Source organism: Corvus kubaryi, unplaced genomic scaffold (assembly GCF_017639235.1).
Source record: "Corvus kubaryi isolate FWS band 111438036 unplaced genomic scaffold, C.kubaryi_AGA036_p1.0 37396, whole genome shotgun sequence".
Classification (NCBI taxonomy): Eukaryota; Metazoa; Chordata; class Aves; order Passeriformes; family Corvidae; genus Corvus; species Corvus kubaryi.
The window spans coordinates 28,219,662-28,244,687 of NW_024581135.1; the positions used below are offsets into that span (position 1 = coordinate 28,219,662).

The 25,026-nt window shown below is 42.9% G+C and overlaps 1 protein-coding gene across 13 annotated transcripts in view; it reads left to right on the forward strand.

Annotated features, from left to right (window-relative positions):
* The first annotated feature begins 6 nt into the window (after positions 1-6).
* Positions 7-25,026, forward strand: part of ANKRD44 (ankyrin repeat domain 44) — a 132,105-nt gene continuing 107,085 nt past the window's right edge. For all 13 annotated transcript variants that reach the window (XM_042040396.1, XM_042040404.1, XM_042040397.1 and 10 more), the window contains exon 1: positions 7-117. In XM_042040396.1, the coding sequence (XP_041896330.1) occupies positions 91-117 (27 nt within the window). In that variant the 5' untranslated portion in view covers positions 7-90. The remainder of the gene's footprint in view (positions 118-25,026) is intronic.

The window sequence follows — 25,026 nt, forward strand, 5'->3', positions numbered from 1 at the left end:
CGGAGCCGCCGCCGCCGCAGCAGCGCCGGTCGTGGGGCGCGCTCGCCGCCCGTCGCGGGAGCCGCATGTGCGCGGGAGCCGCGGCGGAGGATGGCTGTGCTCAAGCTCGCCGACCAGGTGGGCGCCGCGGGGCGGGCGGGAGCGGGCGCAGCGGGCGGCGGGCTCAGCCTCAGCTGCAGCCCCCGCGGCGGTGCCGGCGGCCGGGGACGGCCCTTCACCCTGCCGGGGGCGGCTGTGGAAGCCCCTTCCCGGGAGGCGCCGTGTGGTGCCGGCTCCCCGCTGCCCCCCGCCCGCCGAGCCGCCGCCGATGCGCTTCTCTTCGCTTCCCGGCGGACATTGTGTGCGGAGGGCCGGGGGCTCGGGGCCGGGCAGGGCGCAGCTCGCCGGGGTCGCGGCGGCGGCCGCAGCCGGTACCGGTACCGGGCGCTCGCCCGTCCCCGCCGAGCTGTCGCCCCGCGGTCCCTGGTGAAACCCTGACATCTCCCGTCGGTGGGGTGGGATGGAAGTGGATGTCGGCTCGTTTCGAAAGGCCTCTCGGCTCTGCCTATCCTTCCTTTGGGTTTCTCCATCGTTTATTGCCGTACCATACGTAGAAATCATTTTTCCTGTCGCCTTCTTACTTAGGAAGTGCCTCTTCGGATACGCTGTTGCCGTTCTTCACAGGCTACTAGAAAAACCCGTAGTATTAAACACTTGGATCGTGTTAAATTTAGCAGTGGCCAGACAGCTGTAATCAATGTTAAAGTATTTCTTATCACTGGTAGCTAGAAGCATTTATAAATATTTAGTAAATTGATATTATGACGCCCACATCCTGATTTATCCATATACTCTACCAACTGTTACACACTTTGCGTGCTTTAATCTGCTATTTTTAATTCAGCGTGGTCTGCCTGTGATGTGCAGCGTGGGTGTCCTGCAAGCCTCAGACCCTTCCTGTGGGGTTCAGAAGGACTGCCTGCAGCCAGCCCCTCTCCAAATACCCGTACTTGGAGATCACAAGCCTTGCTCGCAGTCTATTTATGCTTTTCCAAAAAAATCTTACGCACACGCAAAGCTGCCACATAGCACATTGAAGAGTTTTGAAAGCAGAAAATGATAAAGCTGCTTCTAAAGTGAAAGCGATACTGTGGGACCAGTCTATAATGTGTTTTCATGTGTAACAGAAGGCAGTGTTTATGGGCTGTCTCCTGACATGTCCCTTGAATATCCTCATCTTTAGATGTGGTGCTTATGACTGGCAAAGAAAATGTTTCACACCATGAGGCTTCGCCACCCCATGGTGCACAGACCAAGTCTCGTAAATAAGGAGATTCAGGTAGGAGCCATGTGTTAAAAATCCAAACAGCAAGCATTAATATTAAAAATACATGTGTTACAAAGGACCAAAATTGTACCATTTTAGTGCTTTTTACATGTTTAGTGAAGCCCTTGAATTTACTGCCTTTAGCATTTTTAAACCTTTGCTGACATCTTACAGTGAGAATTTTGCTTCAGCAGCAGCAGTAGAAGTCAAAATAGATTTAAGTCAAGTAGATCACATCTTGATGGGGTCTGTAATGCTGTAGAAAAATGATAGGCTGTTGTCTTAGGGTTCTCTCTTTTCGTCTTACTCTAAGAACCCTTAAAGCAGAGGGAGGAGGCTCCTTAGAGCTGCTGTGACACCCCTGCAGTGTGCCTACTTTGAGAATGCTCAAAATTTTGGTGAATGCTTATCATTGTTCCTGGTCTGGCTGTGGCCTGGGACATAGTAAGACAGGCTGATAATTTTTCTTTGTGGACGTATGTTTCCTGTTGTTTACAGAGGGATATATTGGTCTACCTGTGCCCATCCTACTGGATCGCTTTTTATTTCCTTAATTTTCTTCAACAGATCTTTTTCTTTCGCTTCTGAGAGACTGGAGGAGGGGGAGGATACATTCAAAGCTGGCTGTGGTGCTTCCTCTTAAAGCGAGAGCAGAAGTTTTTGTGTGCCCGTTTCTGTGTGCTTGGAGCTGTTGCTGGTGGAGCCATTCCCACCTGCAGCCTGAGCAGTCTAACCAAGGCACCGGGGCAGCAGCTCTGTGTGCATCAGGGCAAGCTCTACTTCTCATCTGCATCAGAATGGAGGAGTGCTGTCCCCAGGCTGGCCCACCTTTAGCTGAGAGAGACACAGTAGCAGCAGCCCCATGTGGTTACAGATAGACTCAGTCAAAACAGAGGTGAATCTGGACCGAAGAATGATGTGCCTGGGAAGATTTGCATTCCTGTAACAACTCCTGCGTGTGCTCAGACTCGCTGGGGTTGTGGGAGCAGGCTCCTGCATTTCTTCCTGCTCTTGAAGATTGAGGCAACTGTGACAGTGATAACTTGCAGTGATTCAGGAAATGGTTTCCTTTTTCTTAAATATCAGCGGCCACAGCTCACAATGTCCTGCAGTGAAATTTGGAATATGGGGGACATTCCACCCGCCCCTGCAGTAGTCAGAACCTGGGCTGCTATGAGTGCAGGCTGCTCTTTGTGCACTGAGTGTGAGGTGCTTCAGGTCTTAGTTGTGATGCTCAGGGAAGGATGACTCTGAAACCAAGAGCTCTCTGCCTGTCCTTGGGATTTCTGTAGCACATGCTTCCTTCTGGACCCATGACTTTTTTGACCAGTGAGGAGAGCATCATGTAGGATATGACTAGAGAACCTCCCTGCTGGGAGCTTAAACATGCCTTTCTCTTAAGTGATCTCTTTCCTCCTTGCTTCCACGCTTGGCTTTTCTTACCAAGTGTATCTAACAGCAAAGATGGCATTCAGACAGATGAGAAATTAATCACACCACTTCTCATTTAGGCTTTGAAGACAGACAGATGTTAATTGTTGCTGCTTTCTTGATATAGCTGAAAAGTGCTAAAGTACTGCTACACTTAAACACTAAAAGAGATTATCAGTTCTTTTGGCTGCATTCACTCGTTAGGCAGGAGAGCTTAGTTTAAGAGTTTAGCATTAGTTTAGCTTACTTGAATTTGCTTCCAGTGATGGTAATTATTAGCTCATCAATTGAGCCAAGAGAAACCTGTAAGTGATTTAACCACAGGAAGTGTGTTCTACCATCATTTGTTTCTAGATTAATTTCTTTCAGGCATGTAACTGCCACTTTTGAATGACTAAATGTTAAGCTGAAAACAAGTTAAAATAATTCATAAAACTTAAACCAATTCATAGGATTATAATCTTTGTGCATAGCGGTGTCTGTGCATTTGTAAACATTCTGATATTCTAAATATTTCTGTTGTCATATTCAAATATTGTAAAACTTGCTCTAAATTTTAACACATGTATTTGGTCCTTTTTTAACCATCTCTACAGTGAACATTAATTACAGCTAGCCTGCAAGTTGTTTTAAGGACTGAAAAAACTTTTTTTTTTCAATTCCAAGAGTTACTGCTTTACTGTTCCCCATCCAAGTTATTGGCTGTACCTTTTCCATTTCAATAAGCATTAGTATTTTATATTGTGTGAGGGTACAGTTGTTTATGATAAAAGCCTCTAGCTGTTGCAGTTAAGCTAGAGTTCAGAAGGAGCAGAAGACAAGTGCTCCAACAAGTGAGCAGCCAGAGGCTTTCAGGTGTGAGTGGCGCTCTCAAAGGGTAAAAGTATTGATCTGCTTGTGACTTTTGTAGCTGCTTTTTGAGCAGCAGTTGTTGCCTGGACCCACCTCTCTTATCCTTTGAGTAATCAGCAGGTGTAGGGTTCTTCCTGCTGCCATTCTCCCTGCTTGCTGTCTGCAGTTCTTTGCCCAGCTTATTCTTCATACTTGCACCAAGTAAGTAGTTTTCTTTTTCTGGTTTCTTGAGAACTATTTGTTTGCTACTTGCAAACTCTTCCAGAGAAAGCCTGGTAGCTGATGTCCTGTTGAGTGTGCTTTTCATCTTTAGGGTTTCCACTGATGGTTCTGGGCAGCAAACAGACCATTGCTCCTGTCAGCGCTATGTGAGAGGGTAAAATATCTTAAAATAATTCTATATGTAAACTTCTGTGATTTGGCTTTTGGAAAATTAGTTTGGAAGAACCTTAAATTTCTGTAGTGTCTCCATCTCATTTTCAGTCTTATCTTGCCAGCTGGGGCCTTCCTTGCAGAGGTGCCAGCTGTGCCCACAGGCCCACAGGTTGTCTCTTTAGCTAACTCCGTCCTCTTCTTTCTGTTTAAAGCCAACAAAGTCGCTCTGTGCATGGCTGTTTGATTTGGGATGCCAGCTGTGCCTTCACCTCCATGGCACAAAGGTGCCCATTGTGCCTGTCAGAGGCAGCGATGGTCGGAGCGGGGCGTGCGTGGGGACATCCTGCGTGTTGATGTCTGTCATCTGAGGCTGATGCAAGCTCTCCACTGCCTATTGTTGCTTGTAGTTGTGCATGTTTGCAGAGGAAATGTATCATTCTGTCTTTGAAAGACACTGAGAAGGTTTTCTATAAATAAAAATAAAATGGGAAGTTGCCTAGAAGTGCAGCCTGTGTAGCTGCTTTTAAGAGGTGCAGTGCTTGGTGGTTTCATGCCCACACTGCCAAATTCGGTGAGAAGCTTGCTGTAAATCTAAGACAGACACAGGCTCTAGCTAGCTTTGGGCCAGTGCACCTGGAGGATCACAGTTTACTGTGACTTCAGTGTCACCAGCCCAGGCCCTGTATGTACAAAGCAACAGAATTACTTTTAGGCTGCCCTTACAAGCGTGCATATGCATGCATAAGGGTAATGAAGCCCAGATAAGTGGTTAGTGTACGTACTTAGGCTGCTATTAACTGCAAACCCTCATCCTGTCTCCTGGTATTTTACCTGTTGTCCTTGATTGCTGAGAGTAATGTAGTGTGACTAGAACTGAAAGGACCATTTCTCTCCCTTTCCCAAATGTTTTCCTGTGTTTGACAGTTCTTTTGCTGACCATCAGGATCCTTTTTATTATGGTCACAGAGAAACAGAATTAAACAGATGTTTAAATAATTTTAAACAGATGTCAAAGATCATAAAAATCCGCTGGGCAAAGGCTGGGCTTGTCTGAACACACTTAAAACCAAAATGAATATAACAGTAACAAATAGTCTCCTAACAAAACCAATTACATTTCCAAGTGATGGTGTGTCTGACTTATTTCAGAATCATTCAGTTGACAAGAAAGGATACACAGAAAGACATTCTCTCTGAAAAGTAAAACACCTGAGAAAATGCCCCTGAATTTGCTCTTTGAAATAAGAGTAATGAACTTGTGCCCTGTGGCCACAGGCAGCCCATGAGTTATTTTTGTGTGGCATGAGATGCCACGATTCTTCCCCTCCTCATATTATGACTAGATAATATTAAGGTGTGTATACTAATTTGCAGTCTTCTAAGTGGTTTTGAAAGGGCTCACAGCCAGAAAGAGATAATCCATTTTAGTACAAAATATCTCAGCTACAAAACTAAGGTAATTGTGGGGAAGGAAGGAGGAGGAATTTACCCACAGGAGTGTGTCTCTATTATTTTGTGTGTAATGAAAATGTGGTTGGACCAAAATAACTCCACTGGGGCTGCCACTGTCTTTCTAGAGCCGCGATGTTCCTAGGTATCATGCACACTGTGAGACATGGCTCTGTGCTTTTAAAAATGAAATAAAAACTTTGGAAAAAATGGGATGTGCCAGAATTCCTGGTCTTGTTCAGACCTGTAGGAGTGATTGATGCTGCCCTTTGGTGTAGATGACACCTTAGCTCTGACACAGAATCATCGAGTTGTTTAGATTGGAAAAGACCTTTAAGATCATAGAGCCCAACCATAAACCCAACACTGCCAAGACCACCACTGAACTATGTCCCTACACTCCTTCTAAATCCCTCCAGGGATGGTCCTGTTCAGAGGAGGTGACTTTGGGTCACCAAAGAGAGCAAGATACAGGCTGGAAAAGGAAGCTGCTTTGCTGCTTGGTTTTTTGTTTGTTTTTTTTTTTTTCTTTGTTTGTTTTTGTTTTGGTTTTTTTTGTTTGTTTGTTTGTTTTGGTCATGGTTTCTGCAATGTTTTACTTCCTGATAATTTTGTAACTTGTTTCAAGGTAAGAAAGAAGCACTTGAGTCAGGAGGATTTTTGGCGTGGTGTAGTGTGCTCAAGTGTGTCATAGACATTTCCTTAGCAGAGAAATCCTCCAGAAGTTTGCTCTTTGGTAATGCTGGAAAGGTTTGGAGTGGTTGTGCCTAGAGGCCCGGCTGTTTTGAGGGGGGTGTGCCTGTCATGTCAGGGTGTTAGTTGTCTTGAATTGCAGATGGCATCCAGCAGAACTTACCCACCTGTACTCTCTTGAGGTGTGGTATTTTATTCGTGCCTGACAAGTGCCTCATGACCTTTCCCTGCTCATCTCTTAAATGAAGTTGTCATGGCTACATTTAGTAGAGGAATAAACATTGCTCCCAGCTTGGGTGCTTGTGTAATGGCTTGATTCCAGGAAGGTGATGTTTTTATCTGGATCCTTGCTCGAGTTGGACAGATGTTTTCTGTGACCTGGGAGTAGCAGTGCCCAAGCTGGAGCTGGCTGGTCACTGGACGCGGTGGCTGTGCGTGCTGTGCCTCCCCTGAGGCACGATTTCAGGTCGGTGTCACTCTACCAGCAGCACCACGCAGCGCTGTCGGTCACATGCTGGGCTGGGGAACAAATCCCTGGAAGCAAAGAAAACTTCTAAGCGTTGTTTCTAGAGGTCTGTGTGTAGCTGATGCTGCTTGTTTGTTGCCAAGAGAGGCAGGGACTGGGATGTGTTGGTGATGGGAAGGGGTTCCCTGTACTGGCTCTGCGGTCTGTTCAGGGAGGAGCCGGGCCAAGTGCCTTCTCCCCTTCCTAAAGCTGCCCCACCATTAACAGTTTATTGCTTGTGAAACGAGCAGCTTACTCTTTAGGAGCTACTGTTGGGGTTATTGCTGTCTGCAGCTAATAACTAATGCTTCAACTAACATATTATAGTTTTAGGCTTCTTTTTAATCTCTGTCCAGAACTTTTTCCTTTCAGTGGTACTAATACAGGTACTAATGCTAGTCTGGTGTCAACAGATGCCTACAGGAGGTAGGTGTAAGCCTGTTAGGCAAAGGTTTCAACGTATATTCTGATAGCATTGACCATTTCTTCTGTTTTTTATTCCTGCTGGTCTTGAATGCCCTACATCACATATTTGTGTATGTTGCAGAACATACAGGTGAGCTAAACTTGCTGACAGACTACCTCTGTATTTTAAGCATTTAGTGCATTTTTTGGGCTGTTCCCATATTTAAATTAGATTTTTTTGTTTCCAGAAGTACATATCTGTCATTTGTCACTTTTTTTGTTAGCTGGAAAACTTGGGCTGGCAAGTTCCCACAGCTGCTGTCTGTGGCTTCAGCCTTTTTTTCTTTGCTGCAATAGAAACATGTAGCAGCATGCTGTTGGAACCCTTCAGCCTGGTGATGGGTGGGAATCAAAGCATTACAAAATTACATTTAAAGGGGAGAAATTATTTTGCAGTTTTAACCAAGGGTTTGAGGTCATTCTTGAAGTCTGCAAGGAGTTGGTCAACAAATTACAGCATTTAGTTGTGGCTAGGTTATTGTGACATTCTGAAAGAGGGTGTGCTTTTTGATGACAGACATTTGCATGTTTTGCTTTTGGGGGAAGGAAAATCTTTCCTGTCTACAGATGTACCACCAAAAATGGAGGCTGTTGGATGAATTTCTTCCATGCAGTGCTGAACATCCTGGCCTAGCAGGCTTGTCTGCTTGATGTTTGTTCTTCGTGTTATGAGCTGGTTTTTATATACGGACGTGCATTTTTGTGCTGTAATTATTTGTCAAGGCTTGCTCTTTTGTTTTTAAAAGAATACTTGGGGAGAATGCCCTCGCAAAGCCCCGCTTCCCCCTTGCAGCTGCATGCTGCTGCATCTTTGTGAGGAAGTAGGCAAAACCAGAGTAGCTGACTGCTGCATATAGTTTTAACTGATGTACCTGATGGCATCTATTTACTGAGCTAAGGCTTCAGCTCCTTTCCGTAAAGGAATTGTTTTCTTATGGAAAACCCTTGTGCTATTGAATTATGTATGTGTAGGATTGCTTCAAGGACCACGTGTTGATATCCTTAAAGGCACAAAGTCTGCAGATAATCTCTAGTGATGAATAATTTGCTGTTTAAGTGTTAGGATTTTTATTCTGGCAATTTTCTGGATCTCATTATATGGCCTGGTTTTTTGCCCCATCTTGCAGCCTTTGTAATTTTATAGACTTGTTGCTTGAACAAATGTCTTTTGTCCATGCAAAAGCTGTAGCAAAATAGTTGTTTAGTGTCTACTTGGTTGCGTACCTCTAACTATATGTCTCTGTAAATGAAGTATTACCAGAAGTAAAGAGTAACTTACAGAAATTTAAGAGTAAAAATGTAAAAATCAAGTATTGCTATCTACAGTATATCAGCTGAAGTGCCAGTCAACTGCACCATTAGGTGCATGAGCTTTCACATTCTAAATATGATCAAATCATTGCTGGGAAAGGAAGTGAGTGTGAATATTAATAAGCTTTTATATGCACTTCATCATTAATAATGTAGATAATGCCATTCAGATGGAGAACATAGCCCATTTTATCATAGCATCATTTTAACATGATAAGCTTCTTGCTTCTTGCTTTTCCAAGGTGAAAGGGCCACACATTGCCTTCTGGAATCTCATCCTCAAATGAAGTTTTGCTTTTGGGTGTATCAAATCTAGACCAGCTTTGCAGGAATATGGAGAAGCTGCTTTGTATTTATAGTAACACACTGGTAGCAGCACGTGCCTTGCTGTGCTTCTATGTATGAATTTTTCCCATACTTATAAGAGATAAAAGTGGACATCATGTCCTTTTCACTAGTGTTTTTATTCTTGCCTCTCTAGGTGTTTGCTTTGGTGTTTTTTTTGTAATAATGGTTACTTCTTTTGTCTTCTGTGCAATAAGACAGCACAGAAAAGTTGTGCCTGTGCTGTTGGGCCTTCCTGGCTGCAGTAGGTGGGTCCACAGGCCACCAGGCTGGGCTGGTGTCACTGCTGGAGCCAGCCCTCTTGCCGTGGGAGCTGGTGCCAGCAAGGAGCCTGGCATCTTGAAGCTAGAATTCCACAGTATTATCTGGTAAAATGCTGACTTGCTCAGTGTGATCTTTAGTTGTTTAACATGCCAAGGGTAAGAAATGAAAGAACAAGGGCCTGAAGTACCCCATATTGTCTTTATGCTTCCAGCTGTTTTAATGTGCTTGCCAATACAACATGCAGCACTTTTCTCCAATTTAAAATTATAAGAGGGATTTATTTAGTCATTGACTCCAGGAACATTTCCGAAGTGTTCTACCAACCAAGTAAATGTGGTGTGCCAGGTTCTGCAACCATTGCTTCTGTTTGAGAGAAGCAGGTTTAGGTTAGTGATCTTGTTGCACCCTGCATGGCATGAATCAAGCCTAGTATGAGGATTTTTTTTCTTTTAGTGTAAGCAAGCCTTGATCTTTTAGCTATATGCATAATCGTGCTCCTCTTTAGGAGATGTGGCCCTCCTTCTGGTGGGGTTTTCTGCAGGTGGAGCCTGTGGCTCAAATAACCTTGGCTGGTCACAAATCTGAGATTTTTTTTTTTACAAAGCTGCCAAGGTGGCTTTAGAGTTCGGAGAGAGGGAGGTGGAAGGAGAAGAGTTGCCCTGGGGAGCTGAGACAGAGAGCAGGAGGGATGATAGGAGGAGGCAGAGGAGAAGGCAGGCACTGTGTAGCTGGAGGTGCAGTGCTGCTGCCTGATGCCACTGCCAAGAGAAGGTGCTTGTTACCCTTTTCACAGCTGGAGAACTGGGGTGCAGAGAAACTCTGTGACTTGAGGTCAGGCTGAGAAGGGAGCTGATGACAGAGCAAGAGCCAAATCCTGTTTTACCTCTTTCAGTGGCTGATTCACAGTGATGCCCTTCCTTCCCGCAGATTGTTTTAACACTGTTTACCATGTGGGCTGATGCCAATCTCATGATGTTGCAAGGTGAGAAATGAATGGTGGCATGAGTTGTCATAGTACAGTGTTAAATTCAATGAACATACTGGCTTTTTTAGATACTTGTTCTATAAAGTGTAAAATCAGCATTGGTGCTGCTTAAGAGCAAGTGCTCTCTTAGGAAATGGTTTCTAGGTCACCTGGTAGGTGAAGACTTATTCTGGCTGATTGCCGTGGGTGACTGTCTTTGGTCACTAATCCTGTGTCATAGGCTTAGTGTTGTGTCCTGGCAGCACAAATGGTAAAAGTGAGATCAGCCTGTTGTGCAGCAATGCTGCTTGTTTAGCCTAAATGTCCTAATAATCCAGCACTGCCTGACTCTGCCGTGGAGCACACATACACATGAAGCTGGGTTGTTCAGATAAATGGAGATTAGCCTCTCAAATCTGAACACTTACTGTCAGTGGATTAGATGGTGCCCTTTGGGTACATTTCACACAAGGTCTATTTCGTGTCTGGCTCAAACTCAGCAGTCTTAGAATCATAAAATCATTTAGGAAGGAAAATACCCTTAAGATCATTGAGTCCAGCTGTTGAAAACACCATTAAACAAGTGTCATAGCTGGCACGTTGTACAAACTCATCAGGTTACAACACAGTCTTCAGCAGAAATGTTTGTGGTTTAACATAGTGCTGGCTGATTCCCATACCATGTTCGAGTCATTTAGATACCTCCTCAAGTAGGGATCAATACATTTAAATTCAATTCTAACACAGATAATCCACTTGAATACAAAGCAGGCATTTTAAACCCATTCAGAAGCCCCACCCATGTCTTCTCACTAAGCTCTGCTTATTACAGGTAAATATTTATAGACATATAATCTAGTTTCCAATTAGAAGAAGTTGTTCCTTCCTGAAGCATTTTCAAGAAGACTGGTAAATTTGTGCATCACCCCTGCTTCCCAGAGGAGTGTTAATTCTTTTCTGCGAATGGTAGCAAATGGAGCCGAACAGATTTGCCCTCCTGCACAGAGAAGGGTAAGACTAGCTAAACCAGCCATATAGCTAAACCAGCCCGTGTAGCTCCAAGAGTGAATTAACCAGGCTTGCGTTCTCTGAGGATGTGCCCACTGTTGGTGGGGAGATCACACAGCCCAGGAGCACCTGCATGTTGTGGCTTGGCAGGTGCAGCTACCTGGGGTGGCTAGTTACAGAAGCCTTGCCTTTATCCTCTTCCTACAGGCATAGGCACAGCTTTCACATTAATCAGGGATTGCATTTGGGATCTCCTGGTTCCTGTTCCTGGGTAGAGTTTGCATGTCTTTAATGGGTTTTTATGCATGCTTCTTGCCCTCCAAGGCAGGTCTGTGATTCACTAGACAGCTGTCTGGAAAAGGAGAGACAAATGATGGCAAACCACAGAGCAGGCACATGATCTTCATCACTTGTTCCTGCGGGGCTGGCTGAAGACAACTCCAAACAACTGTCTGAAAACCCTTGTGTGAGTCCTAAGGGATGGCTGTGTGCAGACACATGGTCTCCAACCCTTTAAAGACCTGCACACTTTCAGACAGTTGTCTGGGGAATTCTTCAGTTGGCTCTGTGGTAGGGGCAAAAATTAAAAGGAAGTGGACAAACAGGTGTAATTCAGTGCCTGAAGCCTCCAAAAAGCTCTAGCATAGAGCAAGCTTTCTCCTAGGGCTTGTGTACAGCTGCCTGTCTAGGACCAAGCAAATGGGGAAGGACCAAGCAGATACAGAAGTAACAAAATCTCTTCATGTATTTTCTTTCCCTGTGAGATTATTGATCCCAGAAGGGACAAAGGAGTTCAAGTGTCTTTTTGATCTTTGTTGCTGAGGCGAAGTTGGATCATTTGCTGTGAGCTGATTTCAGTTGTGCTTGGAAATTTACTGAAACAGTTACTCCGAGATAACTATTCTGAAGAGATATTTTGGTGTGGGCGCTCGTATACTTGCATAAGAGTGTGGTTTGCTGGTCTGTCTTAGTGCACCTTGGAACTAGAATAATTGCTGACTAATTATTCAAGAACAGTGCTTCTGGTAAATGCCTGAGCACAGAAAAGCCCACTACAAAGAACAAAGACGCCCCCCACGCCACCCTGATTCCAAAGAGGAGGTTCTTCCCAAGGTATTTAAATAGTTCTGTTCATTCATGTCTGTTTAGAAAAGAGCAGTGGTAAGTTTTATGTTGCATGGTTTAAAATATTTCATATTAATTAACAAACAAGTACCAATTAATTTTACATTATGATGCTTAAGGGGTAGACTGCAAGGAATGGTATTTAGCTGTGGCTGTTTGGCAATTATGACCTTGTATATAATAACAGACTCAATAAATTCTTGATGTGAGAGAGCACCATTAATCAACACAGATTAATTAACCGTGCTGCTTACTTAGGAAGTGCCGTGCAGAAAGGTCTGAATCTCTGCAGTGCTGTAGGCTGAAAATGTTTGATTTGTCTGATACCTGCCTTGTTTACATAGAAATTTCCCTCCAAGTTGATGCTGAAGAGGGAGCAACACTTCCTTCCTGGTCCCACAGGTTGTTCTCTTCTGTGTCTCTGACACTCTGCCAGACCTTACGTGGGTCACTGTGTCACTTAGGCTTTCTGTCACCTTTCTGTAGAAGGTGGAAGCCTTTGGATGAGTGCTGCAGTGCTGGTAATAGAAAATGCTCTTGCATTAGTGGTTTTGCTCAGGTTAATCCTATAGGAGTGCCAGGAAATTAGGAATCAGTGTGATAATTAACAGTTAATACTCATCAGCTCTAATTTAGACTTTAAACAGGACTGTTATTTTCTTATCTGTTTCTTTAATAATTTGAAAGGTAGTTCAAAAATGGGAAAATTAACAAGATTCAGCACTCCTTCAGAGAGAAAAGCATTCAATCTCTGTACCACTTGCCCCTCCACACTCCAAATAGATCTTGTCATTTTCCTGAATATATGATACTTAGAAGAAAGAAACTGTCTCAGCCTTTTGGAGTGGCCATCCTTTTGTTGGCTCAGTGTGCATAATAATGTGAAGGATGGATTTCTAACCTGGCATTGGACATTTTTAATCATCTGGCTTTTTGGCTGTCCCTTGAACCACTTTTGTATCTGGGGTCACTGTAGACTGTCACAGAAGGATTCAAAGGTCTGAGCCAAGCTTTAAGCTTGCTGAGAGCAGTAAGAGCCAGTTTGGAGAGTTTGAGTTGCTTCAGTATGAGAGAAAGGAGAGAAAACAACTGCTTTCTTGCTGCTGGTTTGTGAAGCCTCCTGAGTTCATATGCCCCGTTTTTAGTCTTGAAGTTAATTTGACTTAGAGGTAGAGCACAAACAATCTTCTTTCTTTTCTTTTTTCTTTTTTTTTTTTTTTTAAGTAAGTGTAATCCTTCATCTTCTTTCCTCTCTCTGCCACCTGGGCTGTTAGTCTTAATTAGAGCCCGTTTAGCGAACAGCTAATACAAGAGTAGCTTAGTACACTACCACAAGATATGGCAACCAAATAGGGCCAGAAATAGATGAGCACAAACTGTATAGTCTGGAAGTGTCATGGAATGCTCTTAACTGTTTATAATGATGCAACTAATTATAGAGGCCTGAGGGTGGGGAAGGGAAGGAGAGAGGAAGAGATTTTCACTTTAGATCTTAAGGCAGAGGAAAGTGATGGTTCAGCTAATCTCTCTTCTGTAAATGGGATTTTTCTGCCACAGCCACACAGCTTCTGTATTTGATACAAAGGAAGGCAATAATTCTTAAATGATAGAAAAACGACTGTTCTTTTTTTTCCCCCTGCTTTTTTACTACCCACTCTGGGAAACAGAAGTCAAGTGACACCTCTCCTTATTAACCCCAAAGTGTAGCTGGTGGTTACGGCCTGGCGTTCCTACTTTTCCGCCCTCCCATCCAGCTCCCTCTTTAAGCGGCTGGCGTGGCTCCTGCTGACTCTGGCGGCTCATCCTGTGCTCCAGCTGCCATGCAGACAGCACATTCTGCAGAGGGGCTGCTTCACTTAGGTATGTAACACTTTCTCAAATTCAGGCTTGGGCCTGGCTTTTCACGAGCCGCAGGGGAGTCAATCCAATGAATGGGCAATGCTGTACTAAGCTGATATTAATGGCAACTCTTCCATTTGGGTGCTACGGCCCATGGTCCCACACACATATGTTTTAAGATAAGCACTGCATAGTACATGTATATATCCTTAACATATGGTTTTTTGGATTTCTGAGTCGCCTTCAAGCTTGGTTTTCTTTAGATCCATGCATGTTATTCCTTGTTTTGCAAAGCCCTTTCTCACTTGCCTGTATATTAGCAGAATTTTTCCTTCCTCATACCTCTCGTGTTTTCAGAGTGCGGTGGAAGGTGGTTTGTGCTTTCCCCTGTGCCCAGCTTGCGTCATAAAGTCCAAGTATTGGACTTTACTCCTTGATTTTACCCCCATTTATGTTTCTAGCCCAGTCTCTGTGGTTTTTTTTTTTGCCAACTGCCAGAGTGTCTTCAGTGCTGTGAAGTCAAATGAAAGGTAGCAGTTAAAGCTCCCTTTGCAGCAGTCATTCCCTTGGGTGTGCTGGTAGAAGTCCCTTGGGTCTCTGCTGAAGTTTCATCATCCTCTTCATTCTTAGCTTCAGAAGAACTAGGATTGTTTTCTCCTGACACCACCAAAAAACCTGAGCTGAGGGCGGTACAAGCAAGAGTCATTGGTTTTCAATAGTTTTAGGTATCCTATGTCATTTGAGGTTCATAATTTCTGATGATTTCATGAAGAGATTTTTCTCCATTCATTTTGGCCTTATAAACAGCCCATATTTTTTCTCTCACAACAAAATGCAAATGATTTTATGAATATGTTAGGTGTAAGTTGAAGATGAGAAATGATATTAAAGATCAGTTATATGATATGGAAGGTATACAAGTAATGGATGCAATCAGAAAAGGCTGAAAAATTGAAATGTAAAATAGCCATAGCCATGTGAAATTTTAGATTATTTTTGAGTATGTAAAGGACGGGGAAGATACAAGACTGGAGGCAGGCAAATGTTATGCCTATTTTCAAAGGTGGGAAGTGAGGAGCCAGGGAATTAGTGTAATGCCAACATTGTGAAGTATACAAAGCAAGTTGTTGGATAGATTTATAGGTATCTAGATGGTGTTAAGGTAATTAAAAAAAGAAAGCCACAGAAGAGCATGGAAACAAATGTCCTAATGTCCTAAAGAAGGGCCCATATCTTTACTTTTTTCTTACAAAGATTCAGAGAGGTGGGAAGGCTGGTATTCTTTCAGATTTTGGAACTACAATACCATTTGTTATAGTTGATTTATGTTTTAAAAGCTCTAAGTATGGTGAGGTGCATCTTGGTTCCCCAAATTTCAGCAGCAGTTGAACTTCCCTGTATTTAATGGCATCCAGCCTTTTTGATTATATGAGAGAGGGAGGATTGTGATGTTAAAAAGCCATAAAATGTCTTGTTCCCAGAAGTCTCTGGCATGACAGAATTTCTGTAGATTCTTAGAATCTTGAGGCTTCTGAGAAGTGGAGTCTCTGCTGTTGATTTTTCTACTCTGTTCAGGGAAGTGGGACTTGGTGCATATTTTTTGAAACTTGCACACCACCAGCAGAAACTTCCCTATAAAGGCCCCGGACTTCTGCGAGCTGCTCCAGTGGTGAGGGGAGTAATAGGGAACAGTAAGTGCTAGGCTTGTTCCTCGTATGAGTGTGATGAGAGAGGCTGACACCTGGGCAATTTTCAACTGTTTCTGAACTGGGAAGCTGATAAAAGAACCCACTTCTTCACCACTGTATCTTCACCACTCCTTTCTTGTGACTCTTCTTTGCAGACTCTCAGAAGGGATCTCTTCACTTTCTGCCAGTGATGCAGCTTTCTGATCAAGCTTTTGCCATGACTACAGCAAACTTGGTCAATAATACAGGAAGAAAGACACTTTTGGCATGGATAAAAATTACAGGATTTTGTTGCCAAGGCAAGCAATTCCAGTTTCAGGATGCAAAGGGGAAAAATATTCCATTGTCTAGTTTAGTGAAAGCTGTAAAACTGAAGGAAAAGAAATGTACTCTAAAATATGTAAGGAATTTGACAGTGTCTGAATTTACCCAGCATTATAAGGTAGCAATGGCTTGTAGATACTGACTCTTCTCTTCAGAAGCATTTTTAATCCTTAAATGGTGCACTGAAGTTGCTTTCTTGCGTTCCAGTATAAATATTTCCAGCATGTTACAAGACAGATGAATGAATGGAAGGGGTAGAGATAAAGTGATGTTTTCTGATAAGAAGGCTTCTTCTTAAGAGGCCTAAAAGAGCTGTCTGTTATGGACATTTTGATTCTGTTGGTATAGCTGAAGGATGATTGAACGGAAATTTTAATATTAGGGTGTGACATGTATCAGATTTCCTCCTTGAAAAAGACTTTTGCTTAATGGCTTACCAGATGAAGGAGTTAACCTCTTATAATATTTGTTATACATTCGGAATTTTGAATATTTTATTCTTCTGGCTGCAGCTAGACAAACCAGAATTTCTGCTGCTATGGATTTTAAAGGTTTGATATATTTGGCGCCTTTCTAACTTTATAATAAGTTCCATCTGAAAGGAACAGTGATTTAAGAGAGTTAAGAGAACAGATATCTATACACAGCAGATTTGAGAGTACATTTACCTGCTTGTCATGATTGTAGAACAGACACTGTAATTGCTTGAGAGGCCTTCAAGGTGAAGAGAATTAAATCTAATCTTGAAAACAAAGGACAAGTTAGATGACGAGAGGAACAGTAGGGAATGTGATTTCCGCATGCCTCAAATACCTGGGACAGGTTATTTTGTGATTTGAGAGGCTTTTGTGATAGGTAGGAGCTCTCTGTGGCTGATGCCAGTTCTTTCTTTGAACCCCATGCTCTCAAACCACATTGTAAATATTACCTTTACCTCAGTGGGTTGGCTGGGTCTCACAGATAGATTTAATGCATTCTTGAGAGCATTTGAGCTTGTTGATCTCCTTCCCATTCCAGTCAGTTCCTAGTGAAACCACTGCAGGTGCTTGTTCCAAACAGAGGGATCTCCTGGGGGGACTGGAGTAGAGAACAGGAATGATACACTGCTGTGTTTCCATTGGGAAGAAGCAATACAGACATCATGCTTATAGCATTTCCTTGTGCAAATGTTAGGAATTGTCTTTCCAGTGGCTGTGCTGTTCCAACATGGAGTCTTCAGCCTTGCTTTTCATCCTCCCTATGAATGTAGAATGAATGTCCCATCTGGTTTTGTAAAGGTGTAGGTTTGCACACTGGGGGCTGCATGGCTGAGGTGAACCCACTGTTCAAAAAGGAACGGTGCTGTTTCTTCCTCTCTTACTGTGTTCCTCCAGAGCTTGTTAAAGTCAGTATACACTGTTTGGAGTTATTGTCTTTGTGTTGCCAATGCTCGAATCTTTCATAAAAAACTTAACACCATCTTTCCCACCTCATCCTGGCTCCAAATGGTTATTAAATTCAGTGCGTTGATCCCCTGTGACATTTCTCTCCTTGTTATCAGAGTAGCTGAGACCCTTTGGCTGCCTTTGCTTTTCCCTTCCTGAACTTTGTCTTGCTTCCTTTTAAACCACCCAAAGACTGTCTCTGAAATTGTCTTATAATTATTTTCATCTGTTTACTTTCTTTGAATTTTCCTCCTGCTGTATTCTTGTCTTCTGGAGCTATTTTTTGCTTTATTTTCTGCCAGCTGTGATTTTGCTTGGCTTATGCTCTTGGCACCATTGCTGCCTTGCAGGGTTTCTGTAGAGAGAGGGGGTCTCTGCAGATGGCCTGTGGGCAAGCTGCTGTGGCCAGGGGGATCAGCTCAACACGTGTCCCTAAAACCAGCACCCAGAGGGACGGTCTGGTGAGGCAGAGCAGGTATTTCTTGTTAAATGAGGAATGCTTTGTGTGACTGCACACACATGTGCCAGGGATGATTTTACACCCAAGTGCTTTGCGAACACTGAAACTTCCAGATAGTTTCCTCTGTTTCCTGGTTGAAACTGTTTCAGCAAAGAAATTCCTCATTGAAAGTCATTCTCTATCACAGGACCATAAATACTGTACCTTGTATTTTGTATTCTGTCTGGCTTTGAAGTATCTGGTGCTAAAATATGTGTGTGAAGCACTCTGTCATGCTATTAGAAGGCACCTACTTTTATAGCTGCAATTTGGTTTCTAAAAATGTTGACTATTTTATTAAAAAGAATTTATTTGGGTGTGTGGCTTAAAACAGCAATAAAGCCATATCCTGTCTCTAAAAGGTAAGTGTTACTGAATGTTCAGGAATGTGTTCAATATACAGATATAAATAAAAAAATTCAATCCCTGTGTGCTGTAATAAAACAAGTTAGGACTAATATAGCGATAGGCCTGTGAGTTTTATGATGTCATTGCAGGAATTTCTGTGAACAGTGCATAGAAGACCTGGATTATCTGAGACTGGCTGCCCCAAACCAGCCAGGGCTCCTGCTCCCTAGTCCCTAGGAGCCAGGGAAGTGACGATCAGTTCCCTCTGCTGGTTCAAGCACTGCCTGCCAAAGGAACTCCCAAACCTGAGTGATGCTCCAATATAGCTGCTCTAGCAAGATGCCTTACAGCTGTGTGATTTCACTTTAGTTGGTCCTATCTGTTTTATTTCTGGTGTCTGTCTTCCCTCTCCTTTAAATCACAATTATTTTCCCCCTGAAGGCTGTGTTAAAAAGGTGACAGTATTTTACTTTGCACAGTATCTCTTGCAACCTTTGGATACATATGTAAAATGTCAGCTTGATTGTGACCCTGACAGCCAGCAGAAAGAGGAAACCACTTGCAGGGCAGCTCGGATGCCTTGCTGCCAGCCCCTCGGCCCAGGCTGTGCCCACCTGAGCAGTGGTGCCACATCCTGAACTGCTTATGAGCACCTTGGTCTAAACTGCTCCATAGAATAACCTGTGCCTCAACATGTGCTGTTCTGAGATTTCTGAGACCAGCTGGCCTGGCACGCTATCAGAGCATGCAGATGCTCCTTTTTATTTGGAGGAACAAGTCATAGGGAATATTGATCTTCTGAAAGACATTCATTGCTCGTTTTCTTTGATTCCTGTTTTACCTTTCAAGGTGAAGATGACATGGCAGGACAAAGTAATGTCTTGGAGGGCTGTCTGGGCTTTGTGGGGCCATCTGTTTTGCAGGCCTGGTATTAACTCCCTGCATATGTGTTGTTGCTCTGCAATCTGTTTATACAGTATGTGCAGGTTCAGAAGAAATGTGCAGCAAGCAGAGAAAATGCATTTATCTGCTGCTGGCAGAGACAGAAGCCCTGCAGAACTGACTTAAAATATGGTTGTTTGCATGTGGGATAAGGAGAAATATCTCTTCTCTGGTTGTTAAGCAACTTCTTTGAATGTCTCTTGCTTTTTACAATTAACCTCTCACAAAACACTTTAATGAAACCTTCCTGGCATTTTTAACCCCCAGCACAGCTTACTGGGTTTATGTTAGTTGTCTATAACAATAATGGCAAATATTAATGCCATTCAGGAACTACCTTTTAGATGTGCAGACATACAGGCTTGGCTCCACCAAAATTTATGGGCATGTTGCCATTACCATGAGCAGACTAGCATTTCCCCCTTGGATGTTGGCTCCTGATCCTGGGAATGCTCAAGAGACAGCCTTGTTTGCGTTTCATATGTGTCTGTTGGCATGAGTTCCTTGGGCTGGAATCACTGTGCTGGTGGAGCGTCTCTTGGAGGTTTCATACTGAAGTATTAATCCAGATGAGTAATTTAATACAGATTGTATTTAGAATTTTGGAAGATCACCCCTAATTTCTAACTTTGTCTTTAATTTTGGTGTTAATGCTGGGATTACTGAAATAGGCTGTTGAAATTGACTGTGTCTTGAGTCTGCATGGTGATGGCACAGACAGATCTTGGGCTTGCTTTTAACTTAATGCCTGGTAATTTCCTTATGTTAGCTAAGCATGCTGGAGGAGGCACCCTGGTGCTGGAAGCTGGCCATGTGAGGCATCTTGGAGAGGGTGGAAAAGATTTGATGAAGAGTTGGCATTCGAAGTTCATCCCTTGAAAAGACCAGGCTGCCTTTTGGGATAGGCATCAGTAAGTCTTTTGCTTGATGGATAATACTGAGGACAGATACAGAAATGAGCTGGGCAGAGTGGTGCTGCAGTGACACATAAAACATTGCTCTGCTTTGCAGCTGGCTCCTCCTGGGATGTGCTTCTCAGGTGCTTCACTGTGGTGGCTGTGCTTGGCCTCCACCCCTAAGTGGGCACATGGTGACAGCCATGGGGTGGCCGAGTACCCTGAGCTCTTGTCCTGGCTGCAGCACTGGCTCAGTCCCGTGACCAGCCTCAGCTGTGGCCCCACTGTGGTGGCTGCCGCGTTGTGGCACGTTCAGGAGATGCCCCTGCTCTCAGAGGTGTCTGGTACCTGCTGTAGGCACCCTGCCAGAGGCAGATTTTGGCACAACACTCACAGGTACAGCCTCGCCATGTTGCCCCATGCCTACATCCCGATGGGCTGCATCTCCTTCCCAAGCCACAGGTGTTTTGCTCACTGTGCACCAAGTATTTCCACTCTGGTGCCATGGCTTTGATCAAGGTGCCCTCCATCGCTGTGCTGAACAGCTCCTGCTGGGCCATTGCACCAGCTTTTACCCTTGCCAGAAGGAAAAAAACCTCTGAACACAATCTTGCACTTGTGGTTGAGTCTGTCTTTTTTTGTGGCTGCTGAAATAGCCTGCAACTGGAGTGGTTTTCAGGATGTTGCTGGAAGGAATGAAATGGAAAATCATGGGGGGTGTATCACATGGCACAGGTTGAGGAATTGTCTAGCACCTCCTGCTTTAATGTGATGAGCTTTGCTGCATTCATTATCCTCCTGATGACTCCGTGCATTGGGCATTTGGGAGGACAGGAGGCAAGGGTGTTCCTTTGGTAAATAACATTTACCATGTATGTGAAATATCCTTATTTTCCATCTAATCTTTTGTGGGGATGGCAGTGCTGTTGGTTTCTGACTAAGTACTTAATACTCGCTTTCTGTCCCAGCCTCTTCAGTGATGTTTTCAGCTGTTACACAGTTGTCTTTTTGCATCCAACCATGTTTAGAATAATTTATATCCCTTTAAAATCACTGTGAATAGATTTATTCTGGTACCAGTATATTTGACAGCTGTTGCAAACAAATGCCAGTCCTTCATGAAGGACAGGACTGTAAGTGATGTATACTGTCCTTTGTACTCTGTATATGTTCGAAGCTAGGAAATGCTCCTTTTTGTATATGATAATAAGATTTAGTTTAATTTGTTATTAGTGACTAAGTTTAGGGATTTCTTTTCCTCCCAACAAGGCTTGAAGAAGTACCTGCAAGAATCTGCTCAGGTAATCTGAAGATGAAATTATTTAAGTCTAAACGTTATAAGAAAGGGGAGAACATGATATAGGTGCCAACTACTTATTTGTTAACTGTATTATTTTAGACACTAAGGAGGGTTTTACTGATTTTGTAATTAGTAAAAATACAATTTCTTCATGTCATGCTTATGATGTTAGCTGCAAGTTTAAATGAATCTGCTGTCTTCAGTTACACGTAAGCTGCATATCAGTTTGCTGCACTTAATAGCAAGGACATTCTGTAATTGAGGTATTCTGCACTGCGACAGACAATTTTATATAAATAGGCTTTTATATAGCACCATCATTTCTAGTATTGAAGGATCGATCAGTGGTCCATGAAATCAGATCTATGTGGCTATTCCTGGTGTATTAGCATTACCTAATTTTCTGTGACAAACTTGGGGAATACAGTATGGTGGAGGGTTTTGGTTGCCTTTGTTCATCTGCAAATGACCTTCGTTATATGTTAACTTGGCACACTGCATGACATTCTGTCCTGGCTGCGTAGATGTACAAATAAAGATGATAAAGTGACAGCTGCCTGTTTTTCTAGATGGACAGGTACTAATTCAGAAGAAGAATGAGAAGCCCAGTGTTCAGCAGGAACAATGAAAATTCCTGTCTACTTACTTCCACATTCTATAAGTGAAAAGGTACATGTTTAGGTTGTGTAGTTTTAGCAAGGTAGTTTTAAAAGACCTGTAAGCAGATTTGTGCATATACTGAGCAGTAATAATTTTATGTTTTGTACTACTCTGTACAAAACCGAACTACAGCATATGAGTACCTCATGTGACAGCTAATGTTATCTTTAAGAATGAGGAGTAGTGTAAGCAGTATATGCACCTACATGAAGTATTAGTAAGCTGGGAGTAAACTCTTTCCAAGCTGATCCCGTTGGAGAGGTACAGCTCTCAAGTGTAATGCTGTGTTGTGCTTCTGCTGCAAATGGAAAGATTTTGAAGCTGCTTTCATAACGCAGTGTTTAATATGACACTGTGTATGTCAAAATACAGCTGGAGTAATGCCAGGAGTAGTACAACAAAAGATAAAACAGAAACAGAGACTGGAAATTTTCTACAGAGAACAATAGAGTGAGCAAGTTGTCACACATCAAAGTATGAATAGAAGATAAAGCTTGCCTTCTTTCGAAGGTTATATTGTATTTCTGATTTGGAAAACAATATTACAACATCTTAAATCAACTCTTGTATGAGCTGTCTCACTAGTTCTTGTTGCTTCTGTGCCTGTTGGTATAACCTTTGTTCCTTCCCTAAACCATGACATTGAGAAGGTTTTGCTGCTTTCTTTAGGTCCCAGCAAAACGCAGCAGAAAGTCTTAGACTGACTTGGTGGAATGTGTTCATCACTAAACTGCTGATCAGGAATGGGTCCAGGCCCTGCTTCTCTACCCACTGCCACCAACTTTCCCTGCCCTCTCTTGAGAAGAAACATCCCATTATTTCTAGTCAGTGGGACATTCCCACTAGCAGCCCAAGAAGCTCAGGAGTGGAACAGACCTTGCTGGCCACACACTGAAATAACTACTCATGAAGTTAAGAGCTATAGATGTTTATTCTCAGATGTGTCGTTAGTTCAAAGCGAACAGTGTTGAGAAGACAGAAAGGGATTGTCTTCAAGGAGCAAGGTTGACTTCTGTGCTTTCTCACAAGATAGCTTACGTGGGTAGGTTTTGGAAATTTTCCATGCAAAGGCAAACAAACCATGTGGGCAGCAGTCAGGGCCCCAAAGATAAGGCAGCGTAGCAGTGTTTGTGCCATGATTTCTTTTGCTGTTCTTCATTAATAATGAAAGAACTGAATGATATAATGTGGGCTAATGTCTGGCAGAAGAAGCAGTGGCCTGGATTTGATATTAAGTTGGTGAAAGTGAATGAGACTTTGCTTCACCCCACTCATTGTTATTCCACTTGAATTGAAAACTACTTTTACTGGCTCCTGCTGTCTCCTCTTCTGTCAGTCAGATGGGAGTCACAAACTAAGCTGCACAAGTTGAGGCTTTTTATCTGGAAAATACTTAGCAATTCAGAAAATTCATGAATGCTCTGTTTAAATGTTGAGCTTTTTTTGTTGTGTCCTTCTGTCTTCGCTGTTCTCAAGTACTGTGAGATCCCACCTTTGATCTGACTGATCTCTGAGAATGTGATTAATTTTGGCAGGTAGAAGCTAACCTCTGTCTTCTGGATTGAGGATGGAAGTCAGTCTAGGTTTCAGGCATTGTTATAGAATTGTGATGGTATAGCATAGCTTTCAAATACTTCACTTGCTTTCTGCTGAGATAAATTCTGGGAACTACTTCTTCAGCCTGTAACAAATTTCAATTCTGTTCAGAGTATGAGTTCTCCCTCTTAAAACTTCTCAGCTTTCTCTTCTATTCCTTGTTCTGTAGCATGTTCAGAGAATGCTTACAAAATGAGGTTTGGAAAATGAGTGATGCTTTTACTCTGTGCAGAAACTTTTCAGCCACAGATGTCCTGTCTGCATTTTCTGTGTGCTCTTGCAGATTGAATTTTTCAAGGTTTGCCAAGTGATGAAGTCTCCACGCTCAGGTAAAATGAATTGGATGCTATGAACATCCTACTTCCCTCCTTCCATGCCTTAGTGATGATCTCATTCCTCTATGCAATGAAATTTAGGATTGTTATAAACAGGAAACATTGTCAAAACAAATCAGCTTCACCCACCCCTAGAACTTCAATTATATTTCAAGACCTTGCTTGAACAAAATAGACTGTATTTGTGCAAAAGCACGGAGCTCTGATTATATCACTGTATTAAAAAAAAGGATTGTAATATGGGAGAAAATCGCGACTTTCACAAGAAGCGCTGGAAGACATCTAGTTCTAAACTTGGCAGGGCTAGTTGGATAATTGAAGGTCTGGCAGGTCAATCTGTTCCATGCTACAGTCTAACAATTATATAATTAAAGCTGCTTCCGCCTTCTTTCTCCCAAATAAATTTGGGGAAATGGTGTTCTCTCTCTAGCATGGGGAATAATGAAACTTATTGACCATGACTATGAATTACCTGGTGAACCTTGCAGAAGCAAGAGAGATACTGTCTTTGTGAGTCTCTTCTCCAGATTTATTAGGGCTTATTAAATAACAATGATACTGCCCAATTATTGTTTATACTGAAGTGTGCTTGTAGGTTCATTTTCACGAGGGACAGAGATTAAAAAAATCCCCAACACCAAAAAATGATACCAAAAAAATCCCCAACAAGCTTTTGGTAGCTTTTAAAAAGAGATATTAAGGCTAAATTGTAACTGCAAATGTATTTTAATTTTCTAAAGCAGTTTGCGTGTCTGCAAATTGTCTCTACCTGGGGACAGTGACTCCAGCTGGCTCCTCAGAAGGCTGTCCCTTCTGTGCCTGGGTGGGCTTCATGCCTGCATGGCCACTGCCTTCACTGGGATCATGGGGTTTATGGTTGAAGTTCTTGTAGCTTTGCACCCTTTTTTATTATGTATCTGTGCTGTAGGCTGTGGGGAAACCTTTTTGTTGTTCTTTCCACCCATTTTGTATGATACTTCACTGATGCACTTCTGCACAGACCTATTTTTTTGGTCCTTTTTGAGCCAAGCAAAAGTACAAGCAGGTAATTTACCGTTTGGAAGCTTGGGACCAGTGAGAGG